Here is a 14,067-nt window from a genome sequence, read left to right on the forward strand (position 1 = left end):
AAAAAAAAAAAACAAAAAACAATTTACCAAAATTAAAAATTTTTGTGGGGCAGCCTGGGTGGCTCAGTGGTTTAGCGCCACCTTCAGCTCAGGGCCTGATCCTGGAGACCTGGGATCAAGTCCTAGGTCGGGCTCCCTGCGTGGAGCCTGCTGCTCCCTCTGCCTGTGTCTCTGCCTCTCTCTGTCTGTCTAAATGAATAAGATCTTTAAAAAAATTAATAAATGAATAAAATCTTAAAAAAAAATTTTTGTGTGTGGCTCAAGGGACACAATCAAGACAGTGAAAATCAGAATGGGAGAAAATGTCTGCAAGTCACTTATCTGATAAGGATTTAAGTATCCAAACTGTATTAAGAAAATGTTATTAATTCAACAACAAAAAAAGATAAATAATTCAACTAAAAAACAGGCAGAGAATCTGAACAGACATTTCTCTAAAGAATAACAATGGCCAATAAGTACAGAAAAGATGCTCAACATCATTAGTCATTAAGAAAAGGCAAATCAAAACCATGAAATACCTCTTGACACACACTAGGATGATTAAAATAAAAAATAGGGTAGGTAACAAGTGTTGCCAAGGATGTGCAGAAATTGGAATCCTCACATCCTGCTAGTGGGAATGTAATATAGCATTGGCACTTTGGAAATAAGGTTTGGAAAACTGACAGTTTCTCAAAAGAGTTATTGTATTATCCAGCAATTCTCCTCTTAGGAATATGTTCCCCCAAAACTGAAAACTTACATTCACACAAAAAACTTGTATAGGAATGTTCATGGCAGCATCGTTTATACTAGACAAAAATTGAAAAAACCCAAATGTCTATCAATCAACTGATGAGTGGATAAACAAAATGTGGTATATACACACACTGGAATATTATTCAACCACATAAAGAATGCTGACACATGCTACAGTATCAATGGATCTTGAAAATATCATACTAAGTGAAAGAAGTCAGACACAAAAGGCCACATATTGTATGATTCCATTTTTATGAAATATTCAGAATAGGCAAATCCATATAGACAGAAAAAATAGATTGATGGTTGCTTGGGACTGGAGTGAAGGGAATGGAAAATAACTGCTAATTGGCAGAGTGTCTTTTTGGGGGGATGAAAATATTCTGGAATGAGAGTGGTAATGGTTGCACTACTTTAAATATACTAAAAACCAATGAGTTATATACTTTAAAAGAGTGAATTTTATGGTATATGAATTTCAATTTTTTTTTAAAAAGGCCCTCTTAGAAAATTGATTTCCTCACTTCTATTTCAGACCACCTACTGGTTCATAAAAACAATAATTTTCAACAATACTTGACATTTATAATTCATTGTAACAAATACTACAATAAATTTTTTTGACCAAATTATTTATAATCAGCTGATGGTCCACTTGTATTTATTTTGCCTCTAAACAAAATCTGAAAGTTCCTCTGAGTTCATGATTTATTTTATAGCCTTTTTTAAAATGTATATTTTTAAGTAACTAAGGCTAAAGAAATGTCTTCATTTTAGAAATTTTAGTAATCCTGCCATCAAGAAACAGGACAAAGTATTGCTCTTGCAATGACATTAGTTAGCACAGCCATCTTCAAGCAGCACTTTAAAATTTAATTCCTGTTCATAGGACAATAAAAAGGCTAAGTGAGAAATAATTTTTCAATATCAGTATCGCAATGTAATATGTATAACCAGATGCTTCAAGCCATATAACAAATGCAGACTTTCTTTCCCCTGGAATATAAATAGGGTTCCAGGCTTACTCTTTTCAGTAACAAGATTTTAAGTTGAATTTTTTCAAAGCTCTACAAAGAAAACATACTCTTTATCGTCACCTTCTGTAATGGTGTTCTGCATATCTGATTTTTGCTATCAGAAGACTGAAACTTTGTGTTAGCACTATAATCCACAACAAATTCTTTATAAGCTTTGAAAGAGAATGAAATATTAATTCTAGTCTGATATCACTGGGTAGTACTATACTATGTATAGTTCCATATAAGTTAAACAGGAATGATCCTTCTAAAAATGCTAAGCATTAAAAAGAGGGCTTAATTACTTGAGAAATAAAGATCAAGGACTGCCATGATCAAGCCACACACTAGACAAGCATCCAAGGTTATAACAGGGCAACATGATTCTCATTTTTAAGTTCAATGAAAATTGCATATATTCAGTTTTTACTCTTAAACACAAGTGGTTTATACTGTATTTGGGCTGCTAGCCCCAAGAAAGACAGGAATACAGAAAGGATGATCTTATACAACTTCAGTATTATTTTTGTAGTAAGGTGTATAAAATCCAACCATTGCTTCTGCAACCTTAGGAAGGAGCAAGCCTAAGAGATGAAAACATTTACACCTTTTGATTCAATTATACTATCACCTTATAAAAATATAAGGTTCAACATTTGTTTCCTTAAAAACAAAGCACTAAACAGTTCTCAATGAAGTAACCTAGCAATAGCTAAGATGTATCTAACATGTATACAGAATCCTTAAGACTAAAATAGCAGGAGTTCTTTTGCACTACATATATTCAAATGATGTTAGTTGTTGTAATTCAACGTGAACAACAAAATCTTGGTAAAATAATAGGAGAAATAAAAATTGATTTCTGAACGAAATATGTACCACCTTCCACTAGATTGAATAACTGGGAAATACAGGTAGGGTAAGGAGATATGCCCCATGTGAAGACAACTGCATATCAGAATTCAAAAGAAGAGTTAGAGCACATACTCTTTGTTTTTTCTTTTTTAAACACACGGGCCTCAAAAAACTGTATCTTCAGTTTTTTTGTTTTGTTTTGTTTTTGTTTTTACATAGCACATCTTTTCTCAATAATTCTCACTTTTCATTCCAGAAAATTTAAGAAACTGTTTGCAAGAATTCACAAAATGCAAACATGTTTCTCTAAGGCCATGAGCTGGTTTGCTAAGTTGCATTGTTTTATTCAAGTAAAAAGCCCTTCTAGAACAAGGGGTCTGTAGAGAAAACCAATCACCTTCGATTCTTGGGCCTGCACACTTGTTAGGATCTCTATCACTCTGAAAGCTAAGATGTAGAATGCTCATTTGAGCATTAGCAAAATGGACTCTATTTACATTTTTTAAAAAATCGAATGCATGTTAAATTTTTCTGGCAATTCTTTCTGTATGTTATAAAACAAAAAAGCAAAAGCTTAGAATAAGAACGCTTTTTTCTTAGAAAGGTCAAACAGATACTTCTTGACATCATGTCCTTTACACAATAGCATACTGTTCATATAAAAGGTCTCTTATCCTATAAAAATCTTGACAAAGGCAGCCTTCTAATCCAATGCGTCCAGTTTCTGTCTAGAAAGTAAAAAACAAAAACAAACTTTAGTATATTTGCTATTAATATGCAGACATAATAAACAAAATATATTAACTCAACTATTTGATGATTGGTCTGGAAATGGGTTGCTCAGCACAAAATAGGGATATTACATTCAAGTCATGAATTTTACATAGATATGTAAATGTCAAGATCCAAGTAATAAAAATTTACAATAAAATTATACATTATTTCTTTAAGAGTCACTTTTATAAGCCTTTAAGGTCATCATAATGAATATAAATTACGGTTTCCAGTTTGTGAAATTACTGATCAAGAATCACAGAAGTCAAAATGGCAACACATCAGAAGGAAATATTTGTTCAATTTGCCCCTTATTAAAAACACACTTACGGGCAGCCCAAGTGGCTCAGCGGTTTAGCACCACCTTCAGCCCAGGGCGTGATCCCAGAGATCCAGGACTGAATCCCACGTCAGGCTCCCTGCATGGAGCCTGCTTCTCCCTCTGCCTGTGTCTCTGCCTCTCTCTCTCTCTCTGTGTCTCTCAGGAATAAATAAATAAAATCCTAAAGACAAAACAAAACAAAGAAAAAAACCACACTTACTCTACGGACCGCTACTTGATTGTTACAAACAAGCACACCTCCTACAAATTCAGCTTGAATCCCCTCCCGTAAAAGAACTTGTTTGAAGTCTGACAGTCTTGGTTCGTTCATAAAAACTGACTGATGTCCAGGAACCTTAAACAAGGATAAAGGGGAAAGAAGAACTTCAAATAAGACACCACACATACAGTTGTACTGAATAAAGTGCAGTAACACATCTCTAAGATATTTTCTATCATTCCCTGAAGACCTCTAAGATATCCTATCAAGGCTGTAAATCACATTCTGAGTTGCTATTCTGAATTTTACCTCATTATTTAACATTACAAAGCCCAGGTTTCCCATCAGTTTTTATTAGTCATAGCTCACAGTAACAGGGAGATTTGGTGATGTTATGCTCTTCACTCACCCACTTGCCTGAGGGGGTCAAGGAGAATGCTAGTAGGCAGAACTGAACCAAAAAATTCATTTTCCAGATCCAACTCCTTCACTTAGGGAATTCTCAGGGGAGTCCTCCCCTGATCCCACTTTCACCTTCCCTTCTCCCTTAGAGTGAATGCAGTGGATGCCAGGGGTTTTAGAATCAGAAAAATAAGTGGTTCCACCTATTGCTGCTACTTGGAAATTGCCGTGAAGCTTACTAGCTTTAGCAGAGAGAAAAAAAGATTCTTTTTCCTCCCCCAATCTCAAGAGTATTACTAGAGAGGAATCCAATGACAGAGGTCGGCTCTCTACTCCTTAGTACACGGAAAGTCTAGAGTCCTCTGACATGCACACAGGACTCTTACTACACAGTTTTAACACTGTTGTAAGTTAATTACCTGAAATCTTTGCTAAAAGAGTATCTCCTGAGAACATGTAAATACTAGATTAAAATTATACCTATACTTTATAAAAGATTCTTACCTGTATCAAAACCGAAAGTGATTTCAGCGGGGCTAACAACGTACAAAAATGGAGTACAAGAGTTTCAGTCTTAAAAAACTATAAATCTCCTAACTGGAAGTAGGTATGTGATGTAATCCTCACAATCAAAATTTAAATACTGAAAAAATAAATCATAAAACAATAATATATCTTATGATATTTGCTAAACATTTCCTGTAAATGTTATCATTCCCTTGCAGTCCAGGATATAAACACATGCTCCTGCATGCACACAGCCATATTGTAAATAATCTTTTTTCTAAAACTCCAAAATTAGTCTACATAGGACACATAATTTAAAGAGTTAAAAACAAAAGAAAAATCCAAAGGATGACAAATTAAGTCACATGCTTTTTTTTTTTTTTTTTTTTTTTTTTACCTCGTGGGGAGGCAATGGTTCCAAGGTTGGAATGATCTCGCTTTCTTCACCTGTCTCTTTCTCATCATCTCCAAACAGACTCTTCATGGCCTTCTGTTGTGCTATAACGCTGGAATCCGAAGGAGCGTCCACTTGCATTTCGGAGTCTTCTCCATCATCCTTCAGTTCTCCTTCTTCTAAAATAACTCCTGTGTCCACTTTGGAAACTCTCATGTCCAAGACACCGTCTATCCAAGCTAATTCAGCATCTTTTGCCTTACAAAACTGAAGGGAGCTGACGAGTGAATCTTTCAATCTCACCTAGACACAATGCAAAGGGGAAGGAGAGAGATGGAGTCCACGAAGTATAAATTAACAACAAAATACAAACAGCTATCATTTCCTGACTCTGGTAATGTGTATTAAGATTTGAAAATCTTGCACTCATCTGATCCTCACTGCGAATGGTAAGGACCTAGTGACCTGTGAGATCATTAGGACTGCGGTCTGCTTTCCAAAAGGTTCTTAACCCGGGGCCCCGAGGTGGTTCAGCAGTTGAGTGTCTACCTTTGGCTCAGGACATGATCCCAGGGTCCTGGGATTGAGTTCCACATTGGACTCCCTGCATGGAGCCTGCTTCTCCCTTTGCCTGTGTCTCTGCCTTTCTCTGTATGTCTCTCATGAATAAATAAAATCTTAAAAAAAAAAAAAAAGTAAAGAAAAAAGATTCTTAACCCTTGACTGCACATTGGGATCACATGGCAATTTCTTTTTTTTCTTTTTGTTAAAGATTTTATTTATTTATTAATGAGAGAGCAAGAGAGAGAGAGAGAGAGAGAGAGAGGCAGAGACACAGGCAGAGGGAGAAGCAGGCTCCATGCAGGGAGCACGACGTGGGACTCGATCCTGGGACTCCAGGATCACACCCTGGGCTGAAGGCGGCGCTAAACCGCTGAGCCACCCGGGCTGCCCAACATGGCAATTTCTTAAAATATATGTTGATGCTAGGGTCCCACCTCCAGCGACTCTAACAAAACTGGTGAGACTAAATCCAGAGCATGGAGTCCCCCTGTCACCCCCAAACCTCCCCCAGATGATTCTAAGGTTGGTGCTCTTCAGGAGTACTGAGTTACTGCTTCCTCCATCACCATGAATTTCACACATCCATATTCTTGGAATGCTGCTTTCTCTCGTTCTGCCCAGAATAACTTTGCTGCCTGGTGAATTCCGACCAAATCTAGATATCACTCCTGCTTTAACTGCTATCATCTCCCACTATCAGATAAAAACTAATCTCTCCTCTGTGCTACTCCTATTTTTTATACCTGCTTCCATTTTTTTCAATTAGGAATAGACCCTTGACATCAGTGAATTTTTATAAAACTTTTGAATTCTTGAATACTCCCTATTCTTCTCCCCTTCATACTTCTGCAAATCTTGTTCCCTCTGCCTGGAATACCCTTTCTCTCTCTCTCTCCCACTCTCTATGCCACCCTGATGACCCATCTAAACATGTCAGAATTCAGCTTAGTTACTGCGTACTCTGGGACATCTTGTCTAAGCTTCCAAATCTGGGTTGGGGGTCTCACTCTTTTATACACCCACAACATACTATACTTTCTCTACTGGAGGTCTAACAATGTGATAAATGCTCTTTCCTTGTTAAAGCCCCACAGACCGTAAGATCTATGAAGACAAGGGACTGTATGGGTCTCACTCACCACTATATTCCTAATGTGTACCTGTCCTAATCTGCAACAAAAAGTGTTTATTTCTGTGTGGCTTCAGATGCCAACACACTTACCTGATAGATATGAGTTTCACTAGTGGCATCAACTGTTTCATGTAGCTTTGGCATGTACACTTTAATATCTTTCCCACCAAATGCACGACAGCACTCTGCGAGATCCTGACTGGCCTCTGGTGGTCCATGGACAATGATTAACTGTCGTGGTTTCATCTGATTAATGATCTTTTTAATGGAATCTCCATCAGAGCGTCCTTCATAGTCTATGTAAGTAACTCTGGCTCTGTAATTAGACAGGATTATTCAAGGTTACTTTTCTGATAAGTTAACTCCAAAACTAGGTTATTAATGGCTTTTATCATCAGGAAAGAAATGCATACAATATGTAAAATAAGGATTTGAGGAATACGCATATTATATATATATATATATATATTTTAAAGATTTTATTTATTTATTCATAGAGACACACAGAGAGAGAGGCAGAGACACAGGCAGAGGGAGAAGCAGGCTCCATGCAGAGAGCCCGACGTGGGACTCAATCCAGGGTCTCCAGGATCATGCCCTGTGCTACAGGCGGCGCTAAACCGCTGCGCCACCGGGGATGCCCCGCATATTATATTGTTAATAAGTATTTGAATGGGAAGGATTATGGATTACTCAATAGCTATTAGAAAAAAATAGCTCACTATATAAAGAAAAGTAAAACTGGATCCTGTTCTAATGCCACATATAACAGCAGGTTGAGCTGAAGCCATAGAGAGAATGTGAAGACTTAAAATATAATAGAATAAAACGTACAAATTATGTTTGTGACCATGGACAGGGAGAGACTTCTCTATACACAATTCTAAAATGGGAAACATTTTATTATTTCATTACATCAAAATTAAAGATTTTTTTTTAAAGTAGACCATGGACAACTCTTATAAACAGGTAACAGAATGGGAGAAGATATCTGCATTGTCTGTAACCAACCAGGGCTAATATCCAAAATATACAATGATCCCCCGCAAATCAATAACAAAACAGCAGCAACTGCTACAGAAAAATGCACAAAGGCCATGCATGTGGACTTCACAGAAAAAAAAGTAACAAGCATTTGAAGATAATCAATAATCACAGTAAGACAAATTTAAACAGTTAGTGATATGTTACTCTGTACTGGAAAATGCTGAAGAGTTAGATAATGCCAAACACTGGTAAGGAAACAGGGATGAAAGAAGCCTTCTGCTCTTGTTAGGGAAAATATAAACTGATACAGCCATTCTAGAGAGAATTTTGTGATACTGATAATAAGCATTATTTAGATATTAGGTGTACTCCAAAATATATGCTAAATGACATCACTAGACAAACCACTTTGTTCTCTAATGATTTAAAAAAAAAAAATCCATTCCAGAATGATGATTTTCTGGCGTTATTAATTGCACCAAATGAAAAAAAGGTTTATTAACTACTTCTGATTGTAGTAACATTTTTAAGACATAAGGACACTAGAGATGTTTAAGTCAAGGAGTATAGTTGATGAAACACTTAGAAAAATTGAACTTGTGAACTGCACAAGTTCACATGCTACCAGACTTACTAAAAAGGCCAGAATGTTTCTTCATATAAATGTACAATTTGAAGCTGTTTTTTTTTTTAAAGATTTTATTTATTTTTATTTTTTCATGAGACACACACACACACACACAGAGAGAGAGAGAGAGAGAGAGAGAGAGAGAGAGAGAGAGGCAGAGATACAGGCAGAGGAAGAAGCAGGCTCCATGCAGGGAGCCTGATACGGGACTTGATCCTGGGTTTCCAGGATCACACCCTGGGCTGAAGGCGGCGCTAAACTGCTGAGCCACCCAGGGATCCCCCAATTTGAAGTTTAAACCCCACCTCACCACCAATTCAAACACACTGGCATTCAAATACTATTAATGAAAACAAAATGCCACCATACTTTATAAGTCTTTGCACGGAAAAAGAAATTAAATTTTAAAAGTACAAACTTACTAGATATTCAGAAATTTCACTTCTGAGACAATGAAAAATTATGTAATTCAAGTTCTTAAAATTTTATCTTAGAATTTAGTTTCAAAATGCAACAAAAAGCACTTACTTTATTTCAATAGACTCTGTTGTAGAAATACACTTGGTTGGAACATCAGATAAGTCCTGATCCATGGGTTCATCTCCATTTGTCAAGCCAGATTCTAATTTGCTTTTCTCTTCTTCAGTCGCTTGGAGTTCTGGAACTAAGAAATCTTCTGGTCTAAATAATAAGTCTCTAATTAGAAGTGCTAACGGCAAACTAATATTATATAATATATATAACTAGTAGATGGCACAAATTTTAGACTCCTCACATCTCTCAAGATTTAAATACACAATTGATCCAAAGCTAATGCAACTTTATAACACCAATTACCAAATGACTGTATATTCTGTTTTCCTGACCACTGAGGAATGCTCTGTAAAACGTGCTGTGTGGGCTAGGAAAGAGGCCTAGCCAGACCACTGGAAGATCTTCATGGCTAGGGACACCTGCACCCCGATGTTTCTAGCAGCAATGTCCACAATAGCCAAACTGTGGAAGGAGCCTTGGTGTCCACTGAAAGATGATGGATAAAGAAGATGTGGTCTATGTATACAATGGAATATTCCTCAGCCATTAGAAACGACAAATACCCGCCATTTGCTTCGACGTGGATGGAACTGGAGGGTATTATGCTGAGTGAAATAAGTCAATCAGAGAAGGGCAAACATTATATGGTCTCATTCATTTGGGGAATATAAATAATAGTGAAAGCGAATAGAGGGGAAGGGAGAAGAAACGGGTAGGAAATATCAGAAAGGGAGACAGAACATGAGAGACTCCTAAGTCTGGGAAACGAACTAGGGGTGGTGGAAGGGGAGTAGGGTGGGGGGTGGGGGTGACTGGTTGGCGGGCACTGAGGGGTGCACTTGACAGGATGAGCACTGGGTGTTATTCCATATGTTGGCAAATTGAACACCAATAAAAAATAAGGTTATTATTAAAAAAAAAAAAAAGAAAGAAAGATCTTCATGGCTATCACAAGTACTTTTACAACCTGGCCCTGCATTTGTTTGAATCATTCTTTCTCTCAGTTTCTGTGGTTTCTCTTTCCAACTCCCAGTCTTATAAATCTCGGACCTCTTTTGATTTCCTGAAGGGCCCTGGTTACTCCATCTGTGCCCAAAGAAAGCATATGACTCTCCACTGGCACATTACCAAGTAGAGTAAGATACAAAATCATGAGCTCCCTCAAAGGCCTTTGCCTTTATTTCAACAAAGTACGAATGCGTCTATGTTCCCATCTTTACTTCCCCTATCAGAGAGAGTTGTATGTTAAAATTAAAGAACAGGGGTGCCTGGGTGGGTCAGCTGGTTGAGCATCTGACTATTGGTTTTAGCTCAGGCTATGATCTCGGGGTTGTGAGATCAAGCTTAGCATTGGGCTCTCACACTCACCGCAAAGTCTGCTTGAGATACTCTCCCTCTGCCCTTCCCCACTCCCAGGCTTTCTCTCTCTAAAATAAGTAAATCTTAAAAAAAAAAAAAAAAAAGAAAAAAAAGAAAAAGAAAAGTAAAAAATAAGAATATTCTTTCTCGCCTCCTGTAATTATCTATGCCACATGCCCAAACCCACTCCCACTGGTCTCTGGGAATGCAGGCCTCTGTTACCCAACACCTAGACTGTACAGCAGTTTGAGAAACTCCAGAGCCTGGAGTTCAACTTCACCATCTATGATCCACAGAACAGCAGTATAGCAGCAAGCACTCAAAGTGCATCTCCTAGAAGTCATGAGTCACCAAATTCTATGCTAAGTGTCTTAAAAACACAACCTCATTTTATTCTTATCCCCACTCTTCAGATAAGGAAATTGAAGAACACTGTTCACATGCAGAACAGACTGGACACTAATTAAGTGGAATGGTAAATAAACTCACCAACGCTATTTATATTGTTACTTTTCCTCTCTACTATTTTGGAGGGCTACACAGACAGTGGAAACTTTGCTCATTAAATCCCAGAATGACCTAAAATCCACTATATGCTCAAGAAAGCATTACCAAGGAACAAAGGAAGTACAAGTGAGGGACCCAGACTGTGTTGGGGTGGTAAGCAAGAAACAGGAAAGGTTTCCAAAGGTTTGTAACACCCAATTCAGCAGCACAGAGACCTGGGACAGGAAGACAGAACAAAGCTGAGGGATGAACATATGCAAGCACCTGACGTGGAAAAGTCGCATAGAAGGAGGCTGCAATAAGGATGGTACCACTAGAACAGAGAGCGCACATCGGCATCACAGAAAACTAGGGAGACACCAGACAGCGTGAGACACCGTGCACTGTGCTACAGCATCTGACATTCAGCTGGAAAGCCACGGGGGCCCTGAACAATCTGCACACAGGTTAATAGTGTTTTCAAATTTCGATTAGAACATGTGATTTCAGTTGTTTTTTCCAATAGTGCATGTAGAGCTGTTAGGTCTTCCATGGTTCTACCCATGCTATCTCATATTCCTCTCGTAACCAAAACCCTTGTCCAACACTGCTTGAAATATAACACATTTCCCAAACTTCACACATCATCATCCATCAAAAATTCTCTTTATCCTGTGTTGTTCTCCAATGCATGTTCCTTGCCCTCTTTCTCTTTTTTTTTTAGAATTAATTACTTAAGAGAGGGGGAGTGGGGGAGAGAAAGAGAGAGAGAAAGATAGTGCTTGAGTGAGTGGGGAGGTCGGGAGAGAGACAGAATTTCAAGCAGATTCCCCACTGAGCATGGAGCCCAACCCAGGGCTCAATCCCAGGACCCTAAGATCAAGACTCGAGCCAAAAATCAAGACTCAAAGGCTCAACCAACTAATCCACCCACCCAGGTGTCCCCCTTACCCTCTCTTTAAGTGGAGGAAGTCTTGTTCATCTTTTTAAACTTTTCATATACCTAGGTAATAAAACTGCTAGTTTGCCTTTAATACTAATTCTTTAGGTATTCCTCCAAACTTTCTCTTTTTGTTTCAAACTACACAAGTCCTCTGTATTTTTCAAAGTGGGGTACTCAGAAACTATCGAAGTACACAACATGATCAAAAAGGCCAAATTTATTGAGTTCTAATGATACACTGAGTTATTCACAAAATACACAGTCTAAACTGAAAGAAAGAAAAACTTGTTTTGTTCACATACTTGATAATTTCTCCATATTCATCCCATTTAATTCTTTCTTCTGGGGCAGGAAACATAGGGTAAGACTTTTTAGCCTGTTTGAAGAAACTTCCTTTCCGACTACCTTCACCTTTCATCATCAGGTCATGCTTCATCTTATGAGCTGATGGCTGGTCAATGTCTTCCTCAACATCACTCTCATCACTGGAATCTATGTCTGCCCTAAAAGGATTGTGGAACAGATAAAGGTCATAAAGTCCCAATATTTTGAATTAATATTTACAACACTATTTTTGAATTAATTCAATGATAATAATTAAATTGATAATTTTGTAAAATAGCATTAACTGCTAGTTAATAAATGCATATTAACACTAGCACTGAAAGTGTCAACTATACTCAAAAAATGTTTTAAATAACACAACACACTAAGGTACATCATGTTATAATCAACGGAGAAAAACACATACTATAGAGGGACAAAGGAAACAATGACAGCCTTGTCTGAAACTCCCTGCCAGAAACAATGAAGTCTGTAAATTGCTGATCTGTATCCTTAGTAAAAATGTCATTCAAATACAAATAGAAAAAGAGAAAAAAGAAAAAAAGAAAAAGATATTTGCCAGACTGAAGAAAAAAAAAAAAAAAACACAGAAAAATCTGATGGAGGTTATTGCCTGCAGATATGTAATCCATGAAACAAAAATCAAAGAAATTTCTTTAGAGAAGGGAAGATGATACCATGTGGCAATATATCCACATAAGGGAGGAACAAGAACAAGAAATTAGAAATATATATGAAATAAGTCATTTAAAAACAATCTCTTTAAAAATAAATTTGATTTAAAAAAAAAAAAAACAAAAAATTAGCACTGAAAGAACTTGGCATTCTAGCACCAGTTAAAAATGTAACAAAAATCGTGAAGCCAACAGAAAATTTAAATTTTTTAAAAATTTAAATTCAAGTTAGTTAACATATAGTGTATTATTAGGTTCAGGGTACAGTTTAGTGATTCATCAGTTGCATATCATACCCAGTGCTCATTCCATCACATGCTCTCCTTAATGCCCATTACCCAGTTACCCCATCCCCATCCCCTCCTCCCCTCCAGCGGACCCTGTTTGCTCCCTCCAGTCAAGGAGTCTCTTATTTACATATAATTTTATAATTATATAAACTCCTAATCTATCTGATAATAACTCACTCTTTTGACTGCTCAAGTTTTTTTGCTGCCTCTTTCTTTAGTTTCTCTTTTTCTAAGTATTCTTCTAGTTCTTTTCCTTCAAGCTTCACACGTTTCCTCAACTAGAGAAAAACAGCAGACAGAAGAAGTATCAGTATCAGGGGTTAGGCAGGGGTGTGAGATGCAACATATCTGTGAATTTATCATCTTAAATTTGAAATTATTCAAGTTCCCATTACATGCAATTACAGATCCTATTTAGATTAGCACCAAAATTGAGCTGCCACATTTCTAGACTGGGTTTAATTTAAACTGGTTAAAAATAATCAATCAGGAAAAGAAAATATAGATTAAGTATTTTTATAATTTGGAATAGGTGAGGCCTACGTAGGACATAAAACTCAAAAGCCACAAAGGAAAAGATGAATAAATATGGCAAAATGAAAAAAAAAAATCTCTTTGACATTTAAAAATCTCATAAAATTACAGGAAATGGAGAAAATTATTTGCAGCACTAACATGACTATCAGAAGCTATTTTTTCCTAAAAGCTCTTCGAAATCAGTTAAGAAAAAGATGGTCATAACACATCAAAAAAGGACAAATCCATTTATAAGCAATTTACAGAATAAGAAAAACAAATAAGATGTCTCATTTCGCTGATTTCTGAAAAGTGCAAAAGTTTTTAAAATATAATACCATTTTAAAATCTATTAGATTGGCAATGCTAATTACT

At 36.9% G+C, this 14,067-nt stretch overlaps 1 protein-coding gene across 2 annotated transcripts in view; it reads right to left on the bottom strand.

Annotated features, from left to right (window-relative positions):
• Positions 1-979: 979 nt before the first annotated feature.
• CPSF2 (cleavage and polyadenylation specific factor 2) overlaps positions 980-14,067 on the bottom strand; it is a 34,368-nt gene continuing 21,280 nt past the window's right edge. For both annotated transcript variants that reach the window (XM_041758903.1, XM_041758904.1), the window contains exons 10-16: positions 13,354-13,454; positions 12,170-12,370; positions 9,074-9,226; positions 7,021-7,246; positions 5,238-5,537; positions 3,932-4,066; positions 980-3,343 (exon numbers count right to left, since the gene is read on the bottom strand). In XM_041758903.1, coding sequence (XP_041614837.1) covers positions 3,251-3,343; positions 3,932-4,066; positions 5,238-5,537; positions 7,021-7,246; positions 9,074-9,226; positions 12,170-12,370; positions 13,354-13,454 — 1,209 coding nt within the window. In that variant the 3' untranslated portion in view covers positions 980-3,250. The remainder of the gene's footprint in view (positions 3,344-3,931; positions 4,067-5,237; positions 5,538-7,020; positions 7,247-9,073; positions 9,227-12,169; positions 12,371-13,353; positions 13,455-14,067) is intronic.

The sequence above is a fragment of the Vulpes lagopus genome, chromosome 6 (genome assembly GCF_018345385.1).
Source record: "Vulpes lagopus strain Blue_001 chromosome 6, ASM1834538v1, whole genome shotgun sequence".
Taxonomy (NCBI): Eukaryota; Metazoa; Chordata; class Mammalia; order Carnivora; family Canidae; genus Vulpes; species Vulpes lagopus.